The 15621-nt window shown below is 41.8% G+C and overlaps 1 protein-coding gene across 7 annotated transcripts in view; it reads left to right on the top strand.

Moving 5' to 3' along the window:
* Positions 1-15621, top strand: part of dennd1b (DENN/MADD domain containing 1B) — a 118238-nt gene that overhangs the window by 60957 nt on the left and 41660 nt on the right. For all 7 annotated transcript variants that reach the window (XM_014007317.1, XM_014007316.1, XM_014007311.1 and 4 more), the window contains 3 exons: positions 6982-7082; positions 9059-9104; positions 10439-10540. In XM_014007317.1, coding sequence (XP_013862771.1) covers positions 6982-7082; positions 9059-9104; positions 10439-10540 — 249 coding nt within the window. The remainder of the gene's footprint in view (positions 1-6981; positions 7083-9058; positions 9105-10438; positions 10541-15621) is intronic.

The raw sequence follows: 15621 nt of genomic DNA, 5'->3' as shown, positions 1-15621 counted from the left end.
ACTTCAGATATTTTGTCAAATTTAGTCTCCTAAATGACCCAACTAAAACTATATAAAGTGTGGGACTGCTTAATAGATTGGACATGATTYTTCTCGTCAATATTTCAGCAGGATTTCAAACCCTAAATCGTGCGATAAGATTATTTATGTGACGTGGTTGATGGTGGAACCCCCGCCCTTCTCCCCCTTAAAGCACCGAGCTCTGACAAGCTGTGAAATCTGCTCTGCAGCCGGATTTTACGACTGTTTGTTCCATATAACAGCAGCATATTTATGTCCAAAAGTGCCTTAAATAATCCTTTATTACTTGTTTCAACTTGGACTCACGAGTTAAAGTCGTTTCTGTCTGTCTGCATGAGGGAGGAACGCTCAGCCCCCCCCCCACCCTTGCCCTGTTATCTTTGCAGCTGATGAAGCAGAGCCAAATCTTTATGACAGATTAGATGGGAGAGGGAAGTGATGTCATCTAAGTTTTATCTGTAGCGTAGTTGCTCCTGCCAACATATCTGCAAGTCTGTAGAAGACTTAACAGCTGGGGGCCTTTGGTGTTGGGCGCTGCAGGGAACAGTTCCCAAGGTCTCTCCGAGGAGCTATAATCAGGAGGAGCTGTAAAGATTACCCATCCCTCTGAGGATTTCACCTGTCTTCCCCCCAGCTCCTTTAGACCAGCAGCACCTCTGCAGAGGGTTTAGGCAGCACACTGTGCTGTGACACAAGCAGTACACCATGTAAATTATCAGACTCGGGGGGGTGAGAGTGTTTTTCTTTTTAGCGAGAAGAGAGGTGGGGGCTGAGGTGATTTTTGTCTGATTTACAGTTTTCTTCAGCTTGAAGACAAATCACGGTCTGTTTTTGCAACAAATGTATGCCGACAGAATATTTTAAGAGCTTCCACGTCAGACCTTTACCTCTGCAAGCCTTTTATCCCCCTCGCAATCCTGCATCCAGTCGTCTATCCATCCATCTTCCTCAGGGAGAGGTGTTTTGGTTTGGTAGCGATATATGTCAGCCAATGTAGTACAAAGGTATTTTCACATCCCCCAGTGGGATTGCAAGCAGGCCTAGTGTTATCACTGCTCCTGTGATGCGTTATTTTTGCTGTTGGCGTAACTTGACCTCCTTGTTTAAGCGGAAGTGGCAGCCGCGAGTCTCAAAAACCGGCTAAATGTATACCCGATGAGCCGAAATGAAAATATCCGCACTCATTATCCACCCCATTGTCATGTGATCAAACACCTGAAAGCATGAGACGTGTTTAATTGCTGTCAGAGATTGTCACGGTGTTACGTTAAAATGAGTGCTATCAGTCAGTGGATGTACAGGTAATGTTTCTGATTCACACAGATGTGAGGGGAGGGATCGTCGGTGACATTGTTAGTTCCATCCAGCTGCTTTTCACCACCTCCGCCTTTCCAGTGTATTAGCCAAGCAGAAACAGGAAAAAGAAAATGGAACAAGATAGAAACACGTATACAGTGTGTATGTATATATATATCTCCTCTGCCTTCACTTGATGCTGGCTGTGTTAAAGCCCCCGGTGAACCCAGCATGYCAGTTTGTCGGTACATGACTGCCACGTCTTGCAGGCAGCCAAAAGCAAAAGAATAAATCATGATCTTACAACCATGCGCCAGTTGACTTATTGCTGTTTTGTGACCGGAGGTGAATGGTACCACGCTTTTTTAAAGAGCCAGTTKGTTGTGGTGCAGGGGCAGGAGCCAGTCGTGTGTGCAGCCTCGTCATAGGTCCGTATAATMGTGGTGTATCAGCCCTTCTTCTAACTAGTCAGTTGGGAGGACCCCCACCACCCCCCGTGCCTTTCATCTATTGAGGCCCCCACCAACTCTGTAGCCCAGCCTCTGCCCTGCCTATATGGCCCAGGCTGACGCAGGCCGGCCCCAGCACCGGCTGACAGCAGCCCTCTCATCAGCCTGTCAGGCCTATGCTAACAAGGAGCTATCCATCCACTGTGCCCCAGAGTGCCAGCTGTCTCCCGGTTTCCAGCTTTTTCCCTCTGTTGTTCCTCCTCTCTGTTCCTCTCTTGCCTCTCTCTGTCTAACTTATTCTTTTTCTGTGACATATTATTTTCTGTCCGTCTGTCTCTCACTCTCTTTCTTTCTGACATCGCCTCCCTCTTCCTGGGAGTCTTAATGTGTCTTTCTGTTGTTGGGCAACTGTAGAACATCAGGACATCCACCCCCCCCCCCCCGTCCATCCCTTTCCTCGCTGCCTTCCGTTCCCTTCCTTATCCTGGATAGACTCATCTGCCCCATGCCATGTGTCTCCAAGTGTGTGTGTGTTTGTGTCTTGTTCCTTTAGTTTTTCCTGTTCGAACGCATGCACATGTAGCAGGCCTCGCAATGTCCTGTGTGCTCTCTCCCGGTGCCACCAAACCTGTGTGTGCCACACTTGCACCATGCCAGGCCTGACGCCAGCATTTGTCAACACAGAAAAAAGGCAAAGCGTGCATAAATGGTGACTTTGGCACACAGGGGAGAGGGAAAGGCCAGCACAGTGATGAAGCTCAGGATAAACGAGGAAGAGGGAGCATCAAGCAGAGGGGACAATGGAAGGCGACCCCGGGACAGATATGAAGTAAAAGTTAGTGGATGTTTGAAAATAAGTGTGTTGGTGGTGGGGGAAAAAAATCTAGTTGAGGGGAATTGAGCGTTTAAAGCTGGTGTGAGGAGTTCAAGAGCAACTATGTTGAYACATTCCTCCTCTCAGATTAAATTACGTTGCCTGAAGCAGCAGCTATTTTTCCACAGTTTGAACTGTAGGATTCTTCTCAGAGGACACAACAGATGCAATYCTGCTTATATATTATCTCTTTTTTGTTTTTAATGACATACAATGTGGCTGCAGCTTAGTATTTTTATGTCTCTGTTCACTTCGGCTCGTCCGRTGTTCAGGTGGACAGTAAAGGTGTGGGTGGAGAAACCGAACAGGACTCAGACCTGCAGCTTTGACAGAGGTCCTTTGTGATCCTAGGTCTTTAAGGAATACCGTTAAAGAAATCTCTTGAAGAGTTTTACGAGCATGATGACTCGKATGAAGTTCTAGCGAGCAACAAGAAGAGTTGCATGCAAATGTTACACGAGCAAGGTCTTGTAAGAACATTTAATGATCGGAATTCAAAGTAACAAACAAGTGGGAATGGAAAAACATGTTTTTCCTGCACTTTTATGATGCTAATCAATGATATTAATGTCCCATCTTGAGATGCTTGAAWGAGTTCTTAGGCTATGTTTCGTTAGAAACTATAAAGTTTCTTTACAGATTTCACCCCCCCCCCCAACTTTATTCTTCCTCCTCCACTAACTTTCGCCTCCCTCCCTTCATCCCTTCATGTCTCTCTGTCCATCTCGTTTCTCTCTGTCCCTCCTTTAGTCTCACTGATTGGGTCTGCGAAAACCAGTGTTAGTGTGGGCACTTTAAGTCTAAGCCACAGCACACTAAAAAGGCTCTCAGGGCAGAACCAAAGACCTTGACTGCTTTTTGAAGCAGGCTGTCGCTGTATAATCGGTTAGCTTCTCTCAACGGAGGGAGGGTTGGGGTGGGGGGGACACACTTGCGCACACGCACAAACACACACAGAGCAAGAGGCAGGCAGCCCCTCATTACTGGGCAGATCCCTGGTCCCCGAGGACTGGACCCAGCACCTAATCCTGTATTTGTTCTTGGGGACTGTATCTGTGATTCTCCATTGAATGGAATATTAAGCACCCAGGTCTTTTGTGGAGCGTGTAAGCCATTTGGCTCCACTCATCTATTATTTATCAGCCTGGCAAATATTTTATCAGCCTTAGCCTCTCATGACCTGCTCTCATGTGAAGCCCGCCTCTAAATGAAGAAAAAATAATAATAAAAAAGAGGGGTATGATTTTTTTCCTTTTCTTTTTTCTTTGCAATTTATCTTTTACTTTTTGCCTCGTTTGTTCTAAAACCTGGACAAGGACACGAGGATTTGTATTAATCTAAGTTAGGGAAGCAACTATGTGAGATATTTCTRTGAAGTTGCTTCCAAGTCACCTTATCTCCGCACACCGCTGCTACCATCGTTGTGGGAGATAGCAAATAAAATAAAAGTCAAGATTTGTGTTATAAATCTTCRTCTTTATTTTGGACTTCTTTCCCAGGCAGCTCCCCCGAGCCTCAACCACCCAGCCCGAGAAGAAGAAGAAGAAGAGAGGCACAGAGAGACTCTTGTTTTCACTTTCAACCTGAGAGTAAATCATGCCAGTTGGGGGGCTCACCTTGAGGCCTGGTGGAGATAATTGGAGTTGGTTAGCGAGGTGTTCTGTGCCATTACCTCCTGGTACCGGCGAATGGCTGGGGCTTGTCTCGCACTCCCAGAGGAAGAATACACCAGCCTGTTGGCTCTTTACTGTGTGCGTGCACGTGTGAGCTGTGAATGTGTGTGTGTGTGGATGCAGATCCGAGGCAGATTGGTGACCTCTCTTCATCACGATTTAATGGCCCCTTACTATCACCGCTTTAGAGAAGGAAGAAGGGTGTGATAGTTTTGATAGCCGCTTTTCCACCAAGCGCTTCACTTTCACTCATTAATATTCATAGCATTGATTTATTCTCAGAATTAACCAAAAAAAAAAAAAACTAACTGTTTGCCAAGAAATTAATCCTGACAGGAGTGTGGCATTGTTGTTTCATTTGAAGACAGCGGGAAGCAGAAATATGCATATGCAGATACACAGAGCAAGACACCAATTAAATGTTGATTAAGTCTTAAGTATTGTGGGACTGTGTCTGAGAGACAATAAGAAAAAAAATATTGCTTTTCCTTTACTGGCTTGGTATGAAAAATGAATGTAGGTAAATCAAACCAAGAAGGAAGGCACATAGACACACAAACGTGTATGCTTTTTTTTTCACAAATATTGTGAGCTTTCATACACCCGGGCTGGATCTGAGGGTGGATTCAGGGGGGGCGGGGGGGAGCCTCCCTCCCTCTTTTCCTACAGCAGCGGTTGTTTTCAGCCACAGAGCTCGCCCGCTTTTGGCCGGTCAATTGTGACTCTCTGTGTGTCAGCGAGCAGGGGTTCTCCTGGTGGTTGTGCGTGTGTGATGGTGTGTGTGTCCCCTTCACACATGGACTGTGAAGCTGCACCAGTGTAACAGCGGCTGCTGCTCCGGGGGTCCCGGCGGTATTGGCCTAGCCCGCAGTCTCTCTTGGCTAACTCATGTTTCATTCTTTGGCAATTTGCCCTAATGAAGTCCCGCAGGAGCCCCTCAGACCTCTGTTCTCTTTCCATATTTAATCATGTTATTTTAATCTGGGGGATGAGCTAACGCCTCTGTCTCCTGCTGTGTGTGTGTGTGTGTGTGGTGTGTGTGTGAATGTGTGTGTGTGCGTGCGTGCTTGCAGGTCATTACTATAGCTGGGTTTTCATGACATGAGATGTCAAGAGGGGGATGTTTGCTTTAAGACAATGGGAGACATTGACTTTAATTCTGTGTGCAATATGGGTCTGACAATATAAAAAGCCTCTTTGAGAAGCAAAGTGATTGCTGCTCATTATTTGTTAAAAACAAGGTTAATTTCTCCRTGATAACATYTGAAATAATTTTGATTTWTATGGCTACTGTCAGCCTTGTTTTGGCCTTCTTTTGTTGCCCTTTGTGCAGGTCGCAGCACAGTCCCCCTATACTGAACATATTCAGAAAATTCTGTTTTTTTTTAATGGTTTTGTGCTCGGAACAGTTTGAGATTTTTCTGCTTTAGATTGATTTTTGTAATAGAATACCACGAAGAAAAGAAGCAACATTTTTGTTGTGATGACCCATGGCAAATAAATCAATACTGAGGACGACGCTGTGTGCAGGTTCACCGTGTGTAAAGCAAGTGTCGTCTCTTTAGAGCTTTTAGTTTTGTGTAGTTTTCGTGTTGGTCTTTCTTTCTTCTGTTGTGTCCATCATAAGGGTCAAGTCAGGCTCCTGCCACAGTTGGTGCTTGTTTTAAAGTTTGTTCTCCGGCTCTTCTAAAGACATCCAGCAGATCCTACAGTTCAACCACACTTGACACATCAGTGTAAAATAGTTCTTCATTAAGGCCTGTGCTTGTGAGTAAGAAAAAAAAATCACATCAAGGATTTATCTGAAGTTTTGAAAAGTATCGACGACTTTTTTTTTCAGGTCTGGAAAAGTACGAGAAGAAAATAGAAAATKATACTTTTTTCTGTTCAATTTTAGTCTAAATTCTAGAAATGTCTTTGTGCTTTTCATGTTTCATGTATAAAAATGGACGCTTAAACTGAGCTTTTGCTATCGCCGAACCATTCAAGTAAATGGTATTTCATTGACATCAGCAATAAACAACCCTAAGTATACCACCTATTACATATTTTACAGTGTTTATCCTTGGTTTTATAATGTAAAACTACAATCATGTTGCAAACAGTGAGGAAAAAAATGTTCAAAAAATGATTTAATCAAAATTCACAGTAAATATTTGAACTAAATTAGCTGAGAAATGTGGAAAAATTGAGTCTGAAAATGTTAAGTTGGTTTTAGTCGAGTCAAATTTATTTATGAAGCACATTTAAAAACAGCATGCTGGAAAAAAACAGTGGAACTGTAATAAAAACAATAAAACAAATTAATTCAAAAGCATCAGAAAATAATCGAAGAAGGCAGAACAAAATAAGATAACACATTTGTTAAAAAGTCTGTGAGAACAGATGTTTTAAAAAACTTCTTAAAACAGGAAGTGATGAGGTCAGATTGTTCCAAAGCTTAGCTTAAAATAAAAATGTTCATAAACCCTGTCTTAGTCGCTGAGCTCTGTTAAATGATGTTCACCAGCTCAAAGCATCGCCACAACTTTCTTTAAACTTTTTTTGGTGTGTAACAAATGAATTTAGAAGAATAAACTCTGCTCTGTCTAAGCCGAAGTCTCTGTGTAACATTAACTTGTGGACAGTGGTGCTGATGCTGACCGGTCTTCTCTTTTGTTTTGTGTAGTTAACTGCATGTGTCCACGGCGCCGCAGCTTTGCTCTTTCCCATGTACTGGCAGCACATCTTCATCCCCGTGCTGCCCCCGCATCTCCTGGACTACTGCTGGTGAGGCTGGCCATCTTTAAAGCACACATCTACAAACACAATCTGTTTTATCATTTTACAAAAGACTTCTGTAGCTTTGTGTTTTTTTCTTTTTGGTTTTGTTTTGTTCTGTCACAGTCTCTGATGTCTGGGCCTGACATATAGATGTGTAAGCTCTGCCACATTTGGCTGTTATGCATCCCAGCTCAGCCTCTAAAACCTCAGTGTTAAAGTGTAGTCTCACACTTTAAAAAATATATWTTTTTAACATCCTTTCTCTCGGTCTTCGTGCTCCTATGCATACTCTGTGGCGCGCCTCTCTCTACTGTTCTAATGAACGGTGCGGATCACCGTACTCTATATTTCATGCCAGTAGTAGCGCCACGCTCTCATCATCTTAGTTCTCTCAGGRGTTCATTACCTCCCATCCAACACAAATCCAACAAATCTGAACAAACTTGACTGAAGCTGAATGGAGAGTAGAAGCAGTTTGTACAGATCTGCGATGCTTCAGATCGAGTCGTGTCAGCTTCGATGCACACGTGGGGAAGACCTCTTATACAATATAATATATRCAGGTTTTTGTTTTATTTTAATCAGAGATTTTGTACCGTGCCWTATTTCGCCAGGACGAGAACATCAGCTCACACAAACTGTTCATCACTGACAGTGAAATGTGATTTTCAACACTCTGCAAAGACTCATCATTATCTTATTCAATAACCAGGGTGTCGTCATGGTCCGATGTGATARCTAAATTAAATTAGAGGCTCTGTGTGTGTTGCTCTATGAATGCACATTGCAGCTGAACCTTAAAAAGTCAGAGTGAAGCAGCCACAGTGCAGAGCCACAGGCTTTAAGTTAATTACAAGACTGGATCTTCTGAATCACTCTGGCCAGATATATTATCAGTCTTTCTCTAAATCTTTCCTGACAAATTGTTTCTGACTGATTTTTTTTTTTTTGAGTTCATGGTAAAAAAATCTGTCTAAAATAAAATGTTTTTGCTACTTATATTTAAAACAAAGTAAATTAAAATCATTCACTGCAATAACTGTCCATCTTACCAAGTTTTAAAATCTTATATCCAGCCAAAAAGTCTTTTTGATCTTGTCTTGAGACTGATTTACTAAGCAAGAACTGATTGTGTAAGAATAATCATCTTGTTTTCAGAATGTGTAAGATTATTTGTCTTGTTAGTCTGAAAATTTGACTCAAATCAAGTAAAAAATTTCTGCCAATGGAGTAAGAAATTTTTACTTGGTAAGAATCTTGAAATAAGAAAAAAAAATGAGTCAAATTTCAAGAATCTTACCCAGAAAGATTTTCTTACTCCATTGTCAGAAGAGTCAAATTTTCATTACAGGACAAATAATCTTACACATTCTGAAAACAAGATTATTATTCTTACACAATCAGTTCTTGTTTAGTAAATCAGTCTCAAAACAAGATCAAAAAGACTTTTTTGGCTGGATTTAAGATTTTAAAACTTGGTTAGGTGGACATTTTACATTTGTTTTCATTMTATAGAGGCTGGAAAAGTGAAACTGCATCTGTTTTACCTGAATGTGTAAAAATAACTCCAGTGCTCAGAGTGTTCTTGGTAAAACATAACAGGTTATGAAAAAAAACACACAACTCTTGCTGCCTATGACATTATCATGTTATGACATTTAAAGCTGAAGAAGAATGTACACTTCAGATTATTTTCAGTACATATTTTTAGCTTTACCGGTTGTGTGTAATAGCCGTTCCATATGTAAAAGTCTTTGGTTTGACTTTTATTGTTTTGAACAGTCTTTTTCTGCAAACTAAAGCAACAAAGTCAACAAAAATGCAGTTTGTGTYTAAAAAGACCTTCAATGAATAAAGAGGATATCAGTATTAGATTTTTTAAAAATCTTATCACACATTTGTAAAGAATAAAACACGTTGTTTCATTACTGTCTGTTCTGATATTGACATTAACAGATTTCTTGTACTTTTTTGGTCCACAGTGCCCCGATGCCGTACTTTGTGGGAGTTCATCTCAGTCTGCTGGAGGTACGTCAAGAAATCAAATGTTACACTGTCAGAAGATGCTGTAATATCCCGCACATCAATAATTTATACTCATTTTTTTAAGAAAATGGCCACCTAATTTAGCTCATCCTTTAAGTGAAATTTTCGTTTTAATAAAAAGTAAAGAAAATCCTTTTTTTTGTCCTTTTCAACTTCATCTACTGCTTCYCAACCAGAAATACAAAAGACAGAGAAAAAGGCAGAAAAGGCATCTGCAAACAAAGAGCTTTTCTACTTCATTGTTAAGCCCTGCGTTGGTTTGGGAGGGGGGTTGTGTGTGTGTGTGTGTGTGTGTGTGTGTGTGTGTGTGTGTGTGTGTGTGTGTGTGTGTGTGTGCAGGCCGTCATCGGTACGGCTGTTGTGTGTGAACGCATGACGCAAGAAGGTGCACACTTTCACGTTGTGTGTAAGTGTCATCGCGTAGGTGTTTGTGTGCGCGCGCGTAATTGCGTCTTAACGTTCTGCACGTGTGTGTGTTTGTGCGTGCACGCGCGTGTGTGATACTTGTCTGACAGTTGCGGCAGTGGCAGTATTTATCACACTCTGCATCCGTGACAGACCTTCTTTCCGCCACTACATAATTAGTCCAGATCAGCATGTGAGCCTCCGCTGCACAGGCTGTCACAAAAGTGACAAACTAGAAATTCACACACTAAGCTGCCTCCACCCCCAACACACACCTGCCTGCATCCTCCTGCACCGCGCTGAAATAATTGTTGAGTTTGTCGCCATCAGGATGCACGTGGCGCCGCACGGAGTCACCGCGTCATCGTCGTTGTTGTTGATGCATGAGGTGTGGGTTCTGTGGAAAACGGTTCTCCAAATGTTCCTCATCTGTTCCACTCTTCATTCTGTGAACTGGTTATAGTAAAGATGTTCTACGGGTTTTGCTTTTTTTCTGCAGTTTTTCCATTTCGAATCGTAAAARGGTGTAATAATTGGTTTTAAAAGTGGTTGCTGTTTTTTTTATTATTATTGTTATTTAGGGCTTTTAGGAGACAGATTTAAAATATTTTCTTTATATCAGAATCTTTTAGGTAAATTCATTGTATTATATCAAAATATGTCATATGCAGAAGTCTTAAATTGAGATTATAATGTAATAAGTAAATGATTTATTTTGACTCTTGTGTAAAATTTTATGCAAGAATCTGTTTGTGTAATAATGACGAATGAAAACGGTGTTTTTTACAACAAAAATGAGCCGTTTTGTGTAATTTTATGTGCTGTTTTTTAGAAAACGTGTATATATTTTTAAATCGTTGCATTTAAAAGCTGCCTTGCAYCACTTTATATATATATATTTCCCTCTTTAGAGAGTTCGCAGTAGATCACTGGAGGATGTGGTCATCCTGAATGTGGACACAAACACTCTGGAGACTCCCTTTGATGACCTACACAACCTTCCCAGCGACGTGGTGAGACGCACACACCGACACGCAACTCCAACTCGTATTGTCTCATTAAACATGCCGAACATCAGGTTAATTTCCCCCTTCTTCACTCCGATGTAAGAATCAGACTCATATTTTCTTTTCTTTTTTTTTCTTTTTTTTGCCCACACACACAAAAACACGCACACATCCAGAAAACTTGTCAAAGTACGGCGCTGTCCCCTCCCCACATCATTAATGACTGCAGTTCCAGCTCCTCAGATTGTGGCTGTCTAAAGTAAACTCCCGTCGCGTCGTATGACGCTTGAAGGCACCCAGCATTCCCCGACCATCAGAGGCTTGTGGGAAAACGTGCAACTCCCTTCCCTTCATCTTCATCCATTCTAATCATTATTTCACAAAGTCTTGCGTTCCTGCCTGCCCACTGGCACGTTTCTGAGAACGAGCGAGAGGAGGAGGGAACGAGGCCTAGGAAAGGAAAAGAAAAGGCAGAGATGGGTGATTTTTGTGGGGGAAGAGAGAGAGAGAGAGAGAGGGAAGGGAAGAAAGGGGCCAATTACCAGTGTGGGCAGTGAAGCCACCTGCCAGCGCATCGTCTCTTTAATTAATGGTGCGCTGACGCTGGTCAGTGCTACAGGAAGCATCACCATGGCATCAGGGTCACTCACACATTTACACACATAAAGAACAACACACACACTTGTCTCCCCTGTCTTTGTCAAACCAGGAATCTGTTTGTTTAGTTAGTCTTCACAGTGTGTGTATTAAAGCTCCTCTGTGAGGCTCCGAGATCCCAGCTGAAGCTGTGGATGCACCATTACCCACGCTGCTAACAGTACATGCTCAGGTTCTGCCTACTGGACTCCTACCCCAGCAGCAGAACATAATTCAATCGACTGCCCAGCAGACCCCAGACCTGCTCGCACTCCCACACTTCTCTGGTTCTCCTGATTTAGCACACTGCTCTGCCTACAGTGACTGCTAGCGTGTCTGAATGTCTCTTTACTGTGTGAGTTCTTTTCTGCACTTTATAACATTTTCTGCCGACTTTCAATCCCGCCTGCCTGCCTGCCTTATTGCTTCCCCGGCTGCTTGGGTTTTTCGTGGCACCTGTCTGCCTACTTGTCTCTCTCGCAGTACTTCCCGCCAACCTGGACGTCTCCTGCACCCGCTGTTCGCTTCTCGTGCTTCTCTGCCTGCGCCGCCTGTCTGGCTGCACTACCGTTCTTCTCACTTCCTGCCTGCATGCTTTTCTGCACCTGGGGGACTGGAGCCCTTAAATTAAATCGCAAACCGAGTTTGTCATAAAAAGAGTTGAGGCTTTTGAAAAGCGACAGAAGCGGAGAGAAAAGCCTTTGTCTTTGCCGTGTGATAAATTAAGTGGCAGGCTCAGTGCCTTTTTTTTTTTCGCTTTGATCCTCTACTCACCAATTTCTCCTGACTAATGACAGAACATAGCCTGCATATCATGTCAAATTACACCACCTGAAGCAGAAACTTCACTGGCATTAATATATTTATCGGAACAAATCGTCGTTGTTGTTTTTATTCCCATGCAGACTTTTTTTCTTCCTCCCCTTCTGTCTCCTCTAATCTTTTCACAGAGGCTAGCAGATTAATAACAAAGAGAGCAGGTACTAATTGAGTAGAATTCCAGGTCTCTTGTTAGTTTGCTTGTTAGTGATGAGGACATGCCACATGGCATTTGATGTTGGTGTTTACACACAAGAACATGTTTGAGGCATTGTGCAGTTTGTTGAGCTGGGGCCTGAAATCCTGATTAATGCTGAGCGATTCTCTGCCTGTGCTAAGCTGCCGCCTCTAGTTTCTGAGCTATTCAAACCGCCCGTCGTTCCTCACCGGTTCTCACTGTAACGCCGGATACTTAACACTCGAGTTTTACTCAGAGTGAAGCCGAAGCCCTGAGACTTATGGAGTAATTATTATCCTTGCGTTACAAGTCCAGCATCGCTTTCTGTGGATATACGAAGCGCGAAACGAATGCAAAGGTAAAGGCTGCAGRCGATGTTTGTTCCTATTTCAAGTGCAAAAAAAAAAAAAAAACACAAAGTGCTCTGATGTTGATTTAAGCAAAACCTTCAGAGATCCATCTAATTACGGCAGCGCCGGCTGTGAGCACATGTGGACCTGGTTACGTGGCTCGGCTGACCACTGGCCGGGCTTTTAGCGGGTTCAGAGGTCACAGTTGTCCTGAATTATCCACCCTCTTTCAGACGAGGACCCCTACTCCTGCTCCACAAGTGCCCGCCCCTTAACGCTCTCTACCCACAGTTTCACACATAATATTTCAGATTTATTGACTATTACGAAAACTACCAAGCCAGTAGCGGTTCCGTTTAGCAGCAGAAGGAAAGATCTAAATAAAAGGAGTAATTGGTAACAGGTCAGAAAGGATGCCGCAGTCTCCTCCTCCTGTACCTCTCGCTGCTTTTGACATTTTTTTTTAAACTGGGAATGCCACATGAATCAAAGGTTCTTCATTAGTTGTGTTTTTGCGGATGTGAAGTTGTTGTTTTAAATACTTTCAGGAAGTTTAAACATTAAAACGAAATTAATCACGATCTATTTTATGAAACCTTATTTTGCATATAATGTGCCAAAATCAGTGGAAGTGGATTCTTTTGAATTTTGTRTAATAAATTCAGGTGTACATCAAATATTATTTTGTTTGCTTTYAATGAGTGTTTTTTCTTAATATTTGTGCATACTGTTTTATCTCATCTAAAAAAATGCAGCGTTCTTTTAAAGTTTGCGTGAGCAGGATTTTGCATATCTGAAAATTGCTAAAGTTCAGCCAAAAGTTACAGTAGTTTCCTACATTAATGTTAATCTCAGAGCGACTGTGCTTTGTCAGTAAAATCAATGTGTTGACAAGCACACTGTGAAGAAATACTCAATACAAAAAAAAAGAAACAAAAAAACATTTTTTCCTAGAAGATCAAGGTATTTATTTTATATTTTTGTTTCTTTTTGTGAGATCCATATTCTGTCTTCCACGCAGAGTTCGCACTGATAAAGTTATAATTGACTTTTGGTCGGTGAAGTTGTTTACCTCGCTAGTCATTAAAACTATCCAAGAATAGCAAATTAGGCATCTGTTAATTCAGAAAAACAAACAGCGCGGGACCGAATCTGATTTTTATTTGATTCAGCAATTGATCTCAAACGAATGACATTTTTTTTCATGTATTATTCTTTCTGTGCCTCACATTCAAGTTGAGGAGCTACAATGCAGCTTATATCTTTATTTTCAGATGCTGTGTYTCACATCACAGCCCTAATTCCTTCTATTCTCCTCCTCTCTGCCTCTCGCTGCTTTGCTGACACCGTGTACCAATGCATTCCTCACCCCTCGCACATTTGATCATTTGTATTCCCAATCAAGGGGGGGAATTTACGGCGTACACTCCTACTTCCTGTATTTCAAGCCCGCATTTGGAGGCTTACAAATGAATGAGGGGGTTGAGGGTTGTGTCTGCGCGCCTCTCCTGAGATCACCTGGCACACTTAATCAAACATCGCAGCTTTAATTTGGTGTTCAGTTTGTAGAGGGAACAACATCTACATCATCAGCTACAACAGAGTACAGCAGGGAGCGCGCTCTCACACACACACACACACACACACACACGTCAGGCAGGACTGATATTCAGATATTCTTCAGGAGTAAACTTTTGCTATTCAGATTCCTGCTTTGTCCACTTGAACCCCTCATTTTTAGTGTAAATAAAGCCAAGGGTTTAGTTTTTTTTCTGCAAAGCGTCTCACTGAAGCCTCAGATACAAACTGTACTTATCCAGAAACCACGTCTAACACCAAACTCCAACCAGAGACTCTGATGTGGGGTCTTGTTGTTTCCCAGCTTTAAATGTCAGAATCTGCTCCTTCACAGGTTGGGATTGTTTAAAGTGAGCTGTTCATTKACTCCTTCGTTTTACTCGTGTGGAWTTATTTATTTATTTATTTAAATGCTGCGCTTCATTTTCACGTAACCGTTGCGCCTGCGGTTCACTCCAGATTAGACGTGGAAAAAGGGAGAGAAGCAACACCCACTGCGATAGTTATTGAAGCGCGGGATGACATTTAGCTATAGTTAATTATGTATGCAAAACTCTGCCGCTCAGCTGCTATATGAGGTCAGCCTGACAAAGTAACCCCACACTGGGCCAACCTCCGTAGCCCTATTAAAACACGCACGCACTTTTCCTTTCTTAGCTTGCCTTATTCTCAACAATAGCTCAGAAATATTCCAYGTGTCTTTATAATTTATGTTTCTTTCCTAACTTTTACTCAAATATTTTTCTTCCTTTTTCTTTTTGCCGATTTTATAACCAGTGAAAAGTTTGGTTGTTTTTTTTTGCGACCATGCATAGGATTAATTTTGAGATTAATTTTGAGATTACTTCACCAGTCAKCTTATAAAATATTCCCTATTATTGCGCGGCTTTACAGGCAGAAAAAAGGGATAAATGAAAAATAAAAATCTCATATATATTTTTAGTTGAACGAATGTGTTTTATTGGTTTGAAGTCCCATGCTCTTTGTGTGCATGTATGCAGGCGCGATTGTTAAGAATGCGGTATATGCCTGTGTTTTGTTCAGACGTGCATGTGTGTGTTTGTGCATTAGCTGTGTGTGTGTGTGTGTGTGTGTGTGTGTGTGTGTGTGTGTGTGTGTGTGTGTGTGTGTGATGCTCAGACTGCAGCACATCAAAAGAAAGTGGGAGATTTTCATAACTATTTTTTTCTTTGTAGTTCTTTAATTGCATCCCCATGGCTTTCTTTCCCTGGACAGAAGCTTAAACAAAACACTCTTTTTGCAATGAGAAAATTTGACTTTTTTTTTTTCTTTTTCTCTCTTTCAAACAGACAAGTGTTGGGGTCACTGTTTGGGAGAGGTTTTCTATGTTGTATTAAAATTTTTGAGTATAATTCCAAATATATATTCAAGGCTTGCTGTAACTTTGTTTTTCTTTGATTGCTGTGGCTTTTTTTTTCTTTTGTAACATTTGCTTTATAGTGAATGTATTACTGTCAGTCAAGCTGATTTATTTTTTATTATGAATAGTCAAAGTTTATAGATTA

The sequence above is a fragment of the Austrofundulus limnaeus genome, unplaced genomic scaffold (assembly GCF_001266775.1).
Source record: "Austrofundulus limnaeus strain Quisiro unplaced genomic scaffold, Austrofundulus_limnaeus-1.0 Scaffold41, whole genome shotgun sequence".
NCBI lineage: Eukaryota > Metazoa > Chordata > Actinopteri > Cyprinodontiformes > Rivulidae > Austrofundulus > Austrofundulus limnaeus.
This window is presented reverse-complemented; position numbering and strand designations above follow the sequence as displayed.